The sequence below is a fragment of the Tripterygium wilfordii genome, chromosome 4 (genome assembly GCF_013401445.1).
Source record: "Tripterygium wilfordii isolate XIE 37 chromosome 4, ASM1340144v1, whole genome shotgun sequence".
NCBI classification, from domain to species: domain Eukaryota; kingdom Viridiplantae; phylum Streptophyta; class Magnoliopsida; order Celastrales; family Celastraceae; genus Tripterygium; species Tripterygium wilfordii.
In genome coordinates, this window is record NC_052235.1 from 12,754,359 (window position 1) to 12,771,188 (window position 16,830).

The window sequence follows — 16,830 nt, forward strand, 5'->3', positions numbered from 1 at the left end:
TAAACGTTATCCTTATATAATCCTCTCATTGATTCCTCTGTTATCTTGTAATTATTGTGGTTCTACTTAACATAATTACACAAACATGGGTTGTTGTTTCTCTTGCAGAACTCCTTCTTCTTCTTCTTCTAAATTCAATAACGTCCGAGTAGTCCACTTGAACGGCTATGTAGAAGAGTTTGAGCTTCCAATTTCAGTAGGCCAAGTCATGAATGGCCAACCACCTAATAAGCATTTCCTGTGTACTGCAGCTCAGCTTATCTCCCCGGTGTCAAAGTCACTAAAGCCCGAAACCCAGCTCGAGCCAGGCCGGATTTACTTCTTGATGCCTTACTCAACATTACAAGGCGATGCTTCCCCTGTCGACTTGGCTGCTACGGCTAGGAAACTAGCTAGAATGGCGAAAACTAGTCGGTGTGAGCCTAAATCTCCTACAAGTAGTCCTACGTGGAGTCCATGTGGTTCCGGCTCGATTGGAAACTCAGGGGCTAGAAGCATCAATGGAATAATGAAGCCGGAGATGGCTTGTCGTGGTGGAGGTGGCCGGTCGTGGAAGCCTATTTTGGACACGATTAGAGAGAGGTCGTTTAATCGGAGGTCTGAATCAGAAGTTCTACAAGAGATGTATTTGGAGGCACTAAAGTAATGTAGTTTAGGCTAATTAATTAGAGAGGTTTTATTGGGACAATGATTTGTTTTTGGTGTTTTGAAAACAGGGGAGGGGAATTCGAACCCCGGTCACCAGGGTGATACACACCAACTTTACTACTCCAACTAATGGCTCGGGTATATTTGTTTTTGGTGTTAATTGGAGAGTTTTGCAGCTATGAAAATGGCTTGCTAATGAAGTAATTAAAAGTGAAATGAGACTATTGATTTCTAAGTTTTCTGGGTTTTTACCCTGCACATTTTATGAGAGTTTTTCACCAAGAAAATGTTTACTAATATCAAAAAAACTTTGAAATTCATTAGCATCCAACAGAAGAATAAACTGATACAGAGAAGCAACAATACTGGTTGACTAACTTTTATGGGAAAAATCTGAACCAAACTCCGTCCAGCATTGCTAATCAAGAAGTTACTAGCTTATACCAAGAACCCCAATCACTTATGAATAAGAAATGAAATGCTGTATTCAGTCAGTTGGCAAGGCAACATATATCATAGAGGCACAGAAATGGGCGCCGGTGGGACGGAATTTTGAATTGGCGAACAGTCCCAACCACCTTCCTTAGTATAAGTCACAGTGAAGTGCTTGGGAACCCAAGTTTCTCCCCTTGAGGCTCTTTCTCTTAAGAGCTCCCTCTGTTTCTCCTCGACGGTTTTCTTTGCTTCTCTTGCTTTCTCCCAGTCTTTGCTCAATATACCTTGGCTCACCTCACTCCAAACTACTGCTGATTCACTTGGCCACACCTCCTAATCAAACAAACAAACGAAAACTTTTTTATTTACAGAGTTTTGACAAAATTAAGGTTATAACTATATATATATGTATTCATATTTTAAGAGGAAGAATTTTCTCTGAGATTCTATAGAACAGATGAAGTACAAATCAATCAAGCAGCAGATATTAATTACCTGTGAATCCTTTGTAGTAGGTGTTTTAAGGCCAGAAATGATTTCTTTTGCATTGTATATCACTGTACATTTCCCATTATTAACATCCTTTGCTGTTACAGTTCTGCATAATCAAGTAGAAACTCAACATATTATTACCCTATGACGATTGCTGAATTCTTCTGACAAGGGAAATTGAGAACATTAATGAATCATTTCCTAAGAATTCAATGGAAACTTTTGAAGTATACCTGTCCCATTGTCCCTCAATCTCATAAAGAATCTTAGAAGTTGAGAAATCATAGATCTTCCCTTTAATATATCGCGGCTTTCCTCTGAGGCCTAAAAAGGAATCTGTTTTATAGCATAAATCTGCTTCAAGGCCAGTCTCCTTGCAATGAATTTTAACATTGCCAACCCAATCAACACCAGGTATCGGAAGAAATCTGATGAAGAGATTTGGTGAGTTCATCACATAAGTTTCTCCTTTACTTACGAGCTTCAGTTGTCGTTTGCCATGCACCACAGTTTCCACGGAAGCACCTAACGATTCCACATTTAACCAAGTCAATTCCATCCAAACTTGTTTATATTATTCATAGTTAGCAATCAGTAGATGAATAAAGTAACATGAAATCCACAGTAACAAGCTGTGTCAATTAAGAAGTTCAGTGTCAATTACCTTGAAATTTGGGAACAGGGTTTTGACACCAAATCGTTTCGACATTTTCCTTTTCATCAGTCGCATAAAGAGCAGACACTGGTGGGTGATGAGAAACCTATAACCATGGAAAAGCTGAAATGGTTGAATCACCTTGTTCAAGGACAAGAACATCACGACGCGCAACAGCAATAACATTGCCTCTAATTTATAACAATCAGGTTGGAACATTGTAATATTAATCCAATAAACTGAGGGGCTTCATATCAAGAGCAGTAGAATCATTAAATCCGTATAAGGGTATTTATGCAATTGTATACCTGTTCAAGTAGAACATTGAGACTCCCTCTTGAGACATGGTGAGTCTCTCCAAGAACAGGGTTGTAAGGAGCAAGACCGAAGATAACAGGGCGTGTACTGGTGCATATACTCCATCCCACAACACACAGAAATCTGTTCAAGGGGTTCTTCTCTTGGTTGCACCCACTCAAGAGGTCTTTATTAACACAATACAATGATTCCCCAAAACACTGGAGCTGGGACTTGGGAAAGTTGAAAACTGGTGGCAGCTGCAGATGAACATTGAAAAATATATGCAAATTTTAATCTAATAGTAATTCATTTTACCATTGAATTACATGAAAATAAATTGAATTTCCAGAAAAAGTAAAGAAGAAATTTATATGTTGATGATGACTTGCCTGAAAGTGAGTGAGATCTGATCCTGGGCGTAAGTTTTTAAAGAGACTTAATACGCGTCGAAGAAGATTAGGAGCTTTATAATCACCTTCTGACTCCCCAATATCTAATGATAATGGCTTTGTAAGCACAACTTCCCTCTCTGGCTGCTGCTGCTCCTTGCCTTCTCCCACCTGCACTACGCACATTCTTCACCTTTGTTACAGAGATTCTTTTTTAAAAGAAATGTATAAAGGTTCTCCTCTGTTTATAAAGAAAATAACTTAGTTTAGAAGAAAACTTATTATATAAAAAAAAAAAGCAACAACAATAATAAGGGAATAGATTTAATTAAGCATTCAAATAGAATATGTCTTATTAAGAAGCTAATCAAAGATTAACTTAATATTCAAAACCTATGAGAGAGTGTTAAAATAATAGTTTTACATTGAAAAGTTGAGGGAAAACAATACATCTTAATTGTAGAGGGTCATTTTAATAATAAAATCGCGTGTGCCGATCTTGAATTCTAAAGCCAACAACAACTCTAGAAAGTTGTTGGGTTAGACTTTCTTAAAAAATCAGATTCCAAGGATTGGAAATCAAAAGAAATGAATAGATTAATAACAAAACTCGCCTAAAAAGCCTCAACAAGTTGTGTTGTGAGGATAAAAAACAACACTTTGGCCCCCACCAAATGTCATGAATAGAGAAAGAGTGGTAGAAAAGGAAGTGACTCCGAAGACAGACCACACATTTGTTGTGAGACCGGCTGCATCTATCACTGAAAAACAATTTTACGCATAATTGATATGAATGTGAGACACGGCACTCGCCCAGATCTCTTGTAAAACCCACAACCAGGAACAAACAAAGATGAATATATTATATATATATATCCGACTCCGCCACCTATGCCGGCCAACCACCCAATATACTTCCATAAAACTTTCCATCAAAAGGTACTTTTTCAAGGACATTTACACAATGTTAAATGTCTTTACCCAAAAATAAAAAAAGTTTATTATGACAAGAAGATTTATGAAGCTCCCTTTGATTCTATGCCGGCAAAACAACCACTTTCTGATGAATTAATATATCAGCAAATATAACAACACCAACAATTCATTGCTACAAAAAAACCAAATCTCAAGCACACAGAAGGACAGCAATAAATTATTTCCCAGGGGGTGTTATGTATGCGCGTACCATTTGAGGAGGCGGTGCAGCCGCTCTCCACAACCGGAGATGGAGGTTTCGAAAGATTTGAGCTCCGGCAGAGAGAGAAGGAAGAGATGTACGTTGCAAGAGAGATTCACTTACATATATAAACCTGAGGGAGAGAAAGGGAGAGGGAGACCTGAGGGAGGGAAAGGGAAAGGGAAAGGGAGAGGGAGACGGAGAGAGTCTTATGTGCATTTGCATTTATAGTTGGCGACCTCATTAAGCCACTTTTATAAAGTAATTAAATAGATCCAAATAATTTTTATGACAACTAATTATCGGTTTTCGAACCATTTATGTATATTTTAGGTAATTTGATTAATTCAACTCAATCATCTGAATATTTAAATTAATTACTTATTTTTTTTCTCTGTAATTGCACTAAACTATTCTTTATGGACAAACAAAAATCAAGTTTTCCTTTTTACCTGATTGTTTATCGTTATATAGACAAAAATACAAATATATATTAATTAACTTGTAATAATTACTTGTGTAGTTGTCAACCTTATATATATATTCTCACAAATACTCTCTCAAAACTCTCTCAACTTTGAAAGCTACTTTTTCAAGATAAGGAGAGGAAGACCATGACAAGCCTCATGTCTTTCCTCCTCTGCCTCTCTCATGTCTTTCCTTCTCTTCCTCCCTCCCTTAGCATAGACATATCCTTCGCTTGTACGATTATGTGTTTTTTTTTTTTCTTCCTTCTATTTTTGTGCTGAATAAGTAATGTTTCAGGATTTCTTCACCACATCTTCTCTCATGCAAGTGAAATCTAGATCTTCTCATCTATTTGTTGTGGATTCCTTACCACATGGTTTTTCTGGTGTGTTTCTATAACACATATCTGATGAATAGTGATGGGACTCCTAGATCTGGTGAAGATCGGTATTTTTTTTTTATGAAGGGAAGTCAAGAATCTAAATTCAATCCATGTATATTGTGTTTGTTTTGTTGTTAAGTCCGTCCGGGTTCATCTAGGGATACTATTGTCGCGACACTTGGTATAACTTTATTATCGTGGAATGAATTGTTGGGGCTTATATTCTTTTAAAAAAATCCCTATATACAACTTTAAATTATAAATACTTTATAACCTGGAGTAAAAGCAAAACAAATACATCAAACTTAATTGGTAAACCATCGTAAGAGAATTATTTAACCATTTTCTTGACGATTTCCCAACCAAACCACTTTAGATTATCTCATTGTTTTCTTATGAGTTATATTAATTTTAGTACTACTTATTATTTATTATGTGGAAAGATTCGAATTTTAAACTTATTCGAAATCTTATAAATAGACGGGCGATAACTTATCGCTCGATAATTTAGACACTTTTTGTTTTCATTTTTCTTAAATATAATTGTGAAATATGTTTCTCATTAGAATTGAACTCTGGACACACATATGTCTAATAAAACCGATTATCAACCGAGTCACCTCTCGTTTTTAGGTAGTTTTTGTTGGTAGTGCCCCACTCTAATATTACTATTCTTCACCTAAAACACCAAGTTTGATTTTTGCCCAATTAGAGAAAGAGTGCATATACAGGAGTAGTAGAAAATAAGTGACTCCGGAGAGAGAGGGGTAGAGAGATTAGATTTTCTCAAAACAATTTTTTTAGTATTCAAAATTAGACCATTGGATTTCATTTAGGAGATCCAATGGTTGAAAATGTATACAAAAGACTAGACGTAGTGCACCGGCTCTCCTCCATCTGTCCTCGTGTCTAATTAACATACAAAAATTATTGATGCAAGTACAACAGCATATCATCCGCTGACACCACAGCTGGTCCAATATTTTCGCCAAAGACACGTCCAAAGCAGCTATTACAAGTACAGACGGCACTCGCCAAGATCTCTTGTAAAACCCACAATCTTAGCCACAAACAAAACACTGATGTTGATATGTGAATCAAAAGTGTGAACCAACTTTGAAAACTTCAAATCTAATGGTTGTAATAAAACAAAACAAAAGTGGGGACCATAAATTTTTTGTGGGACCCATCACATCTATGGTTGAAAAGTAGGTTCACACTTTTGTTTCACATAGGATAATTATTTTATATATATATATAAGAATTCTCTTATAAGTATACATATTTTCACTATTGATTTAAAATATGTGGGACCTAAAATAATGGGCCCCACTAGCTATTTCACTTAAATCAATAGTCAAAAAGCTGTATTTATTTTAGGTCATTACTTTGTGTACTTATATATAAATGAATTCTCCTATAAGTACACAAAATAAGGACCTAAACATGTTTCCACCATTGATTTAAAATATGTAGGACCCAAAACAATGGGCTCCACTAGTCATTTTATTTAAATCAATGGTCAAAAAATAATACTTATTTTAGGTCCTTACTTTGTGTACTTATAGGAGAATTCCTGTAAATATATATATATATATATATATATATATATATACAAAAATTCTTTTATGCGGACACCCGCAAGTTATATTAACTTACACACCTCAATCTCACCATTGATTTGAAACATGTGGGATCCAAAGCAGTGGGTCCCACTTGCCATTACACTTTTGAAAATACTTAAAAAGTGGAGTGCGCAAGTTATTAAATTGCGGACGTTCGCATAAGAGAATTTCTCATATATATACATATATATATATAAAGGAATTCTCCTATAAGTACTCAAAGTAAGGACTTAAATTAAGTACAGCTTTTTGACCATTGATTTAAAACATGTGGGATTCAAAACAGTGGGTCCCACTAGTCATTTCACTTAAATCAATGGTCAAAAAATTATACTTATTTTAAATCCTTACTTTGATTACTTATTGGAGAATTCCTATATATATACATATATATATATATATATATATATATATATATATATATATATATAAAGTGTAAGCTAACTTTGCGAATTAGTTTTTTAACCATAAATACGACGGATACTAAAGAAAATGTGTGGCCCCATTTTTTGGTGATTTATTACATCTATTGGATTTCGTATTCAAATATAAGAATTGCTCGTGTGAATCAAAAGTGCGAATCAATTTCGTGGGCTTATTTTTCAATTATAGATGTAGTGGGTCTCACAACAAATGTGTGACTTCACTTTTATTGTGGTCTATTAATATCATTAGATTTTGTATTCACACTTTCGGTTTACATGGAAGAATTCTCTTTTATATATATGTGTGTTTGTGTATAGCCAACTCCGCCACCTATGCCGGCCAACCACCCAATATACTTCCATACAACTTTCCATCAAAAGTTATTTTCATGGAACATGGTCCATCTATATCAACGGCCAAATTAAAAATGACATTAACTCACCAATTATATAAAGCCCATCTTATAGCTTGGTTAAAATCAGTGTCAATATCAACATTTCCCTCCTCCTGGATCCCTCCACCCACTGATTGTATTAACGTCAATTTTGATGCTGACATGTCTCCCTATGGTTCAGCAATGGCCGCAATAGCAAGAGATTCAGAAGGTCGCATAGTGGATGTTAAACACAAGTTACACAATCACCTCCAATCTTGAACGTAGACTTAGTATTTTTTAATTCAATATGTAAATATATATTAATTTTTATTTTTAGTAAAATATTTATATGTCATTCTAAACACAAATATATATGTAAAAGAAAAACATTTAAAAATAATACAAACTTAGTATTTTGACGGTAAAATTTCTCTTAAATTAATTCAGCTCAATCATATGAAGATTTAAATTACTTATTTATTATTTTTATCTTTGCCAGGTAAGCATTGCACTAAACTTTTCTTTATGGACAAACAAAAATCAAATTTGCCTTTTTACCTGATTTTTGTCGTTTTGTCCACAAAATTACAAATATATTTTAATCAACTTGTAAAAATTGATTAATCATTATTTGTGTAGTTGTCAACCTTATGATACAATTCTAAATTATAACTACTTTATACCCCGGAGTAAAAAAAAGAAGCTAATACATAAACTTAATTGATAAACCATCATAAGAGAATTCTTTAAGCATATTCTAGAAGATTTCCCAACCAATCCACTTTAGATTCTCTCTTTGATTTTTAAGAGTTATATTGATTTTATTATTGGTTATCATTTACGGTAATGATAGATATACATAATATTAGAGTTCACAAGTCTACATAATGACATGGCATGCCATCTAAGCATCTGATTGGGCATTTTCGAAATTTAAAAATGGAATCTCTAAAATCACATTTCTCGCATGATTTACCATTTCGAGACATAACCTCTGTCCCAAATTTCGTGATTGTAGATGACGATGGAGAAGCTCTTCTAGCGATTGTTCAATGTCACAGCCATCAGCGACTAACATTGTTTTTAGTAGGTCTAGTAGAAATCAAACTATTGTTGGTCCGATAATCATCTCGTTGGGTTTGAGCTCGAAAACCTGTTAGAGGGACAACGAACAGCGCACGATCAAGGTAAAAAATGGATAATGTTGCCATTTTAAAGGTTTTAAATGTGATTCTAGACCGATTTTAATAGTGTTCTGTGAATGAGTTTTGATTTTAGAATAATCGCAATGTAATTATGTTTTTGGCATAGATTCGTTTTGGTTACACTGAAATTTTCCTTTACAATGTAATATATGTGATTCTGAAGTGATTTTATTAGTTCCTATGTGAATGAGTTTCTGTTTAAAATTTTTCCCAATGTAATTAGGTTTTCGACATAGATTCGTTCTGGTCACACTGACGGTTTGCTCTACGATGTAATAATATGTGCAATGCGAAGTTGTTTGAAGGTATTGATTAGTAGGAAGGTCTTGACTAAATTCATGGGTAAACATAGGGGGTAAAATACAAAGTCTGTTCGCACAATATAATTTGTTGTTTGTTAGAAGTTCATTTTGTTGGACGGTGATTTTGATTTACAACGTAATAAGATATGCAATACAATGTAATTTGTTTTGAGGCCTTGGTTAGGTTTAAGGTCTTGGTTTTATTCGCTGTTAGAGATATAGTTAAACGCATAGTTAGTTCCAGCATGTAATTACCAAACTTAATTACATTGTCTTTGACCGACAATGTAATTTGTTATTTTTCCTTTAATGATGCTCTTAGTTTGTCAATCTTTTTAGTACCAATATATTCGTATGTGTGGGTATATATACACACACATACGAATTCTCCTATGACATTTTAAAATAAGGTTCTAACTTTTACAGTTCAAAATATTTTGTAAGAAGAGAGTTGATAGAATTGCTCATATATATAATATATATATATATCGAAGAATTCTCACATGCGTATTAATTTTTCGTACTTATTTTTCAAGTTGCATTTGATTTTTGTTTTGAATAAAAAAAGTATATCGTTGGGTTCGTAAGACCGATCAAAATACAAATATATTTTTTAAAAATTTTTAAAAAATATTTTGAACCAATCCTAAAAATTAGAATCTGATTTGAAGACTTCATATACATGATTTTCTCATGTTAGGTCTCATTTTAGTTTCTCGACACCAACTTTTTATGAAAAACAATAGAGCCCAGAAAGAGTAGGCCATTGCTTCTCAGCTTTTTCTCTCCCTCATTTAAGCCGGACTAGAGAACTAGGCATATATGAATACATCACTTACTTGGCATATATATATATATGTACATATCACTTATTGCAGTCAGACATCTCTTTAATTGTCATTGCCACTTTAATAAGTTTACTCGCTTTCTCAAAGACCAAGCCAAAGTTACGACCCGAGCCACGTGCAGTTTGTTGTACATGTCAGGTGTCCTCAAAACCCTAATTTATGATTTTTTCAGATCGATCGAATCTATCCGAAATTTCAATGAAAATTTTTCCAACTTTTACCTTTGGAGAGCATAAATATGGAATTAATTTCTTAAAATGACATGCCATCAACCAAGCCTACGATCCATGGTTGCCATTTATTGATACTGAGGACGCAGTACCATCGAAAGATCCACTGCTTGCAAACACGAAGACCAAGTACAGTGCATGACCACCACACAACCACCTTCGTCCCGTAAAATTGACAGCATGATCTGTTCAACGAACAATAAACCATGCATTGAAATCGAACATTGCGAATCTGTTCATCTTTTTTCTTTCCTACACTATTTCTGGTATTTTGTGTGACGTCTGAAAGACTTGTTAGTTACAATGTTATGAATTATAATGTCCTATATCGCTTGGATAACTCAAGTGATGTGGGCTTTAATAAAATCCATGTCCCTCTCACTACTTTGAAGTTTTTCTTGAGCTTAAATATCATTAAGTGAGATGGTTCAAGAAAAAAGAAAGTCGTACGGGCTCAATGTATTAACGAGAATTGGTAAATACAAAGCGGACTATATCGATGTAAAAATCTGCACGACTTTACATGTTGACTCTTGAAGCCAAAGGGCGACGTGGATGGTGGACCTATGTACCTGCAAGAACAAGAACAGGCAGCCATTCGTGGCTTGACGACACTATGCTCAAATTAGTGTCTTTCTCAAGAAGCAATCAAAGTATCTTATTTAACAATTCATAGTGCGTACCTCGTCTCATGTGGATGATGTCTCTGTTGAGATAAGATATTGGTTTGATATCATCGTTGAAATTGTTGCGATATAAAGATTGTAGCTAGGAAATTATTTGTGAAGTTTCCCTCTTTGGATTGAGTCTAAATACTTACTTCCTCAGGTTATGTTGGGATTTTTGCATTCCCTTTTGTTTGGGTTGATTTCTGAGTTTGATTCCTCTTTGCCTTGCTTCTTGAAAGGTTTTCTCTTTGTATGTCACCTGTCATGCTGACGAAGCATGACATTTTTTATTCATCCACAAACAATATCATATCATTCATGTGAGTAGGTTGAGATTTTCGACAGACAACAATAAGGTCTCTAAGTAACTTATTGGCAGGGCTTATTGTTCGTTAAATTAAACAGTCAAAAAATAGTTAAAAAGTTACGTTTTGGTTTTTAAGTAAAGTAGATGAGCCTAACTGTTTTTATTTTTTAAAATAGGATTTTTACACTATTATGTGAAAATATTGAAGAATAATATGCAATAAGATTCCTAATGTTCTTATTTAGTGTTTTATGAACCAAATCAAGGATAACTCGTTTCCACTCAACCACAAAGCTTGCGTAACAAAACATAAGATTTAAAAAATATGACTCGTTTCAAGTCAGTCATCCTAATTTGGTGAGCCCAATATTTGTCGGGATGAAAGTACCGACAACGTGGCTGGATCGGTAGCCTTTGTACAAGATATGCAGACAGGAATATTGACTGTGTATGCTGTAAGAATTGATGAGCGTTGGATTGAATGTGCTTGCAAGTTGGTGTGTTAACCTTCATCGTCATATGCATGCATCTTATTTAGCAGACTCCGCAAACTTCCTCAATGTCTATCCAGAATGTCCTTCTCACCTAATAAATTAAGGCACCCACATATCAACTTGAATGAAAGTAGTCCTGATCAGGGGCAGTTACACCCATGACCCCAACGGGCCCAGCCCTTTTGGTTGGATTAAAAGCTATGACCTAAGAGTGTATTTCGATTGAGGGATTTGAGGGAAGGGAAGAGAACGAAAAATGAGTTCCCTACCAATTCTCTTGCTTGGATAGTTAATGAAAAATGAAGGGAAGGGATATGAGGGGAATTGGGAAGAATATTTCATTAAATTTTTGTTAAAATACTTCCTCATAAAATTGAGTCATTTTGAGAGAATGGATGACTAATTAAGTTATTTATAAGTTAAATATCTATTTTACCCTTATACATAATATTTTAACATAAAAATAAGGATAAATTGGTTAATTAACCCAATTTTATTTTTATTTTTTAAAATCTATCTACACATGGGAGAGGAAAAAGTATCATTCTCTTCCCTCCCCTCAAATCCCTCATTCTAAACACACTTTAAGGTCAAGGATTGGAGGGTAGTATGCTAATTTGAAATATAAAACTTTATTCCGATACTTTAATTTAAATAAATTGTATTTGAATTTAACATTATTTAGAATATTTATATTTTTAATATAGTTAGTAGTAAAGCATACTGACTTTCTACAGTATAATGATAATTCATTATATCTTGGGGCAGACATTAGTATACTTGTCAAATAACCCATAGAGGCATCTTTTGCGAGGTGAAAAATGGAGCATTTGTTCCAGATATGTTCAGGATCTTTGCCAAATATTGGTATTTTTGAAGATCATCAAAGCCAATTGCAGATGAGTACGACTTATTAGGTAAAAATGGTTGCATTCTCGTGTGTATGGGTTGGGTGGGTTTAGGTTAGATATCAACCAAACAAGTTTATTATTAATATCTAAATTGGTCACCGAAAGATATGACTCGTTTCAACTCAGCCAACAACTACGTTTCCAAGGGAGAAATTGAGTCTTCAAGAATTAAGTCTCATCTTCATGGATCCGAATATATTTTCCTCATGTTAATATTCTTAGAGTTTTGCTTATAGAGATGTTGAATTCCATGATCTATGATTATAAGTACGATGTATATGCATAGATTGTTTATGTTCACAATATCATGAAGTCTTACATGTAGTATCGGAGCGAGGTTAAGGAATTCACGATCTCTCAATCAAATTATGAAACTCTAAGATTTTATGATCTAGCATAATTTCGCTGCAATAGTTGTTAGAATCTGCATTTTATGTGAAGGCTAGGATCCATATTCATATAATGAATTTATGGATCAAATCCTATTTGGGATCAGGAAATACTGAAAGTTGTGACAAAATAATTCAAATACCCATTTGAACAGTGGGCTAGTTGTCCGGACATCACTAATCATTGTCTGGACAGCACCATGCCATGATTGGACAACACTATTCATAGGTACTAGACATGTTGATCGTGAAGTAAATATAGTTTAGAATTTAACTTTTGAACATATGTTTCAGTAAAGTAAAAAATAGGTCCCTCGTTCCCGTTAGGGTTTCTGTGGGTTTGTCTAGGTGTTCCTAGGTTGTGAGGCGGCAAAGGCCATCGTCGTGGTAAAGGAAATTGGTGAGCTACAATGGAGGGAGAAATGGCGGACAAGCTCCATGGTCTGAGATTATCAGATCTTGAGAAGAACACAGTGGATATGGCTGTCGACTTACAAACTTTTCCACAAGAGCAGGTGGAACGCTGCTTGGTTGGGAAAATTATGACGACAAAGAAAGTTAACTTGGATGCTTTTCGACAGTCCATTGGGCGAATCTGGAAGGATTCTTCACTGAGTATCAAAGAGCTGGATGAAAAAATTTATTTGCTAGAATTTGCCAACCGGGGGAAGAGAGAAAGGTTTCTATCGTTGGAACCTTGGACTTTTGAGAACAATCTGCTGGCGTTGAAGCCGTTCTGTGCCAAGGAATCAATTTCAGACATTAAATTTGAATGGGTCTCTATGTGGCTTCAGTGCCACAACCTCCCATTGGGGGGGATGTCAAACAGTGTGGGGAGGAAAATAGGGGCCAGAGTGGGTGAAGTGCTGAAGGTAGATACAGATGATGATGGGCACAGTTGGGGTTCGTATCTGAGAGTGCAAGTTCGATTGCGATTCGAACAGAGCCTCCCGCGAGGAGTGATGGTGAACATGGGGGAAGGTGAGCGGTTCATAGATTTCAAATATGAACGTCTCCCTCTCTTGTGCTTTTCCTGTGGGCGTTTGGGGCACTCGGATCGGGAGTGTATCGATGGGGAGGGGCAGAACCTAAAAGATGGGGGAGGACGACGTCCTTTTGGGCCGTGGATGCGAGCTGGAAGTACTGGACTCCGTTCATCTTCTGGTTACACTAAGAGTAGTACGGAGAGCGACTCTGTACCAGCATCTACAGAATCACAGAAAGTAGGATCCAAGAACGAGGTTGGAGCATCTGCTAGGGTCCACGACGGATTCATCATGCCTATGCTCTCTCAGAAACAGGCTATTGTTAAATCTACGGGGAATAATGCAGGGGAGGGGGAGAAGGAGGTAGTGGAGGATAATTCTGATAAGATGGTGCCTCTGGGTGATGAAGAAAGAGGAACCATATGCGATAAAAGTATAACTGAAGGGGATGATTCTGACTATATGGAAACAGTGAAGACAAAGTCCACGGAGGTTTCAACTGGTTCACAAGGGGGTCCGAAGAAGAAGAAATGGAAATGTCAGGCTCGCGCTGCTGGAGTGGTTAAGGAAGTTATTGAAGAAACCACCATGGTAAAAAGAAAGGATTCTTTTGGTGTGGAAACAGAGGCAAAAAGAACCAAGAGGGTGGATGCAAAGGGATCACAGAATGTATTGGCGGAGGTGGTTTCACCACCCCGCTGCACATTATGAAAACCTTATCTTGGAACTGCCGGGGGTTGGGGAATCACCGTGCAGTTCTGGCGCTGAAACACCTACTTCAGCGTGTAAATCCCCAACTAGTGTTTCTAATGGAGACATGTTTAACTGTACGAAGAATGGAAGGGTTAGCTAGGAGGTTGGGTTTTGTAGGATGTGTGGTCTCTGGGTATGATGGGGACCATTGTGGGCTTGCGATGTTATGGAGGGGGGATGTCTCTTTTACGTTGTTGAATTATTCAAGCTTTCATATTGATGGTATGATTACAGTGGCGGATTCTACTTCTTCTTGGAAAATGACTGGGTTCTATGGAAATCCCTTGCAAAGTTTAAGAGCCTCTTCGTGGGATTTGCTGAGGAGTCTTCGTGGATCTTCTACTCTCCCGTGGATTGTGATCGGTGATTTTAATGAGATTCTGAATCAAAGTGAGAAGCTTGGTGGCAGAGCGTGAAATCGGAGCGCTATGGCAGGTTTTCAACAGTGTCTTTTGGACTGTGGGTTGTCTGATTTGGGGTATATAGGGAGCAAATTTACGTGGTGTAATAATAGAACTGTAGGGGTTATCTATGAGCGTTTGGACAGAGCGCTTGCAAATGATTAGTGGTGTGTTTTGGTTCCAAATTACAAAGTTCACCATCATGTTGCTTCAGTGTCTGATCACAGCCCAATCGTGGTGGATTTGAATTCCTTTTCCCCTAATTCCTCAGGTGTTCGTCGGTTCAGATTTGAGGAGATGTGGCTATCTCATGAAGGGTTTGAGGAGGAAATTTATAAGGGATGGGATGATTGTCAGGGTACGACAACTGAAAAAATTCAAAATGTGAGTGATAGATTACTGGTTTAGGATCGTAATGTGTTTGGGAAAGTTAAATATCAGCTGAAGAATAAGCATAAACGGATTGAGTGGCTTCTTCACTTGCCCACACAGTTGAAAGGAAGGCTGAAATTGATCAGTTAAATTCTGATATCAATACTTTGCTGATGCGCGAAGAGGTGATGTGGAAACAACGGTCTCAGGTGGAGTGGCTTCAGCATGGAGATCGCAATACAAAATTTTTCCACCGTAAAGCCAGCCAACGAAGTAGCAAGAACTGGATTTCAGGGCTTGAAGATGATACTGGCTTGTGGATTCAAGAGGAAGAATTTTTTGTGCCGCTTATTGTGGATTACTATGAGAATTTGTTTCATTCAGACTCTCCTCCAGAAGTTGGAAACTCTTTTGCAGGGATTAATATTGCTGTTACACAAGCTATGAATGATGCTCTGATTAAGGATCCATCTGAAGAGGAGATTCGCCTTGCTCTTTTCCATATGCATCCAACCAAAGCTCCAGGACCGGATGGGATGCCTGCTTTATTTTATCAACGATTTTGGGAGACTATGAAGACAGATGTAGTGCAGATGGTGCAGAGGTTTTTCCATAATGAACAGATGCCAGACCTTATTAATAGCACCCACATTTGCTTGATCCCAAAAGTTCCCAAACCTAAGAAAGTCTCTGAGTTCAGACCTATTAGTTTATGTAATGTGAGCTATAAGGTGCTGGCAAAAGTTATGGCTAACCGGATGAAGATTTTGATGCCTAAAATCATATCATCCTCTCAGAGTGCTTTCGTTAAGTGGCGCCTAATTACGGACAATGTTCTCATTGCGTTCGAGGTGATGCATCATTTGAAAACTAAAAGTACCGGGCGAGAGGCGTACATGGCTTCAAAAATGGATATGACAAAGGCATATGATCGGGTGGAGTGGAGCTTCTTGAGGTCTGTTATGATAAAGCTGGGTTTTCACACAAAATGGGTGAATTTGATTATGGAGTGCATCCAAACAGTCTGATATTCAGTCTTAGTTAATGGAAAACCGAAAGGCGATTGGATTCCGCAAAGGGGCTTGAGACAAGGAGATCCTCTGTCTCCTTACTTGTTCATCTTGTGTACAGAGGCACTATCAAAAATGTTAGATGGAGCCCATAATGAGAGTGTGTTCAGTGGGGTTCAAGTGGCAAGAGGGGCCCCGAAAATCCATCATCTATTTTTTGCAGACGATAGCCTTCTGTTTTGCAAGGCAAATGGGGTTGAATGCAGGGGCTTAATGGATGTAATCCATACATATGAAAAATTGTCTGGACAGCTTGTAAACATTCAGAAATCCAATGTGTTTTTTAGTAGAAATGTCTCGCAGGAATCCATCAGCTCAGTGAAAGAAATTTTAGGCGTTTCAGAGGCTAGAATGCATGATCGATATCTGGGGCTTCCAGCTATTATCGGAAAGTCAAAAAGGGAGATCTTTTCCTATATTCGAGATTGAGTAGCTAAGCGTATAAATGGGTGGAATGAAAAGCTTCTATCCTGTGGAGGTAAAGAAGTATTACTAAAATCGGTGATCCAGGCTATACCATC

The 16,830-nt window shown here is 36.5% G+C and overlaps 1 protein-coding gene across 3 annotated transcripts; it reads right to left on the reverse strand.

Moving 5' to 3' along the window:
* Nucleotides 1-942: 942 nt before the first annotated feature.
* On the reverse strand, nt 943-4,336 carry LOC119995928 (oxysterol-binding protein-related protein 4C-like). 3 transcript variants are annotated; one of them, XM_038842402.1, is made up of 7 exons: nt 4,106-4,336; nt 2,920-3,090; nt 2,539-2,787; nt 2,240-2,336; nt 1,809-2,100; nt 1,579-1,681; nt 943-1,416 (listed from the first exon to the last, which is right to left on the reverse strand). In XM_038842402.1, exons 1-7 carry the CDS (start codon nt 4,319-4,321, stop codon nt 1,162-1,164), a joined length of 1,383 nt encoding a protein of 460 aa, XP_038698330.1. In that variant the 5' UTR covers nt 4,322-4,336; the 3' UTR covers nt 943-1,161. The 3 variants fall into 3 exon arrangements, with proteins under 3 accessions (XP_038698330.1, XP_038698331.1, XP_038698332.1); XM_038842403.1 differs by having other exon boundaries at nt 2,920-3,160; nt 4,106-4,244; XM_038842404.1 differs by lacking the exon at nt 2,539-2,787.
* Nucleotides 4,337-16,830: the final 12,494 nt, after the last annotated feature.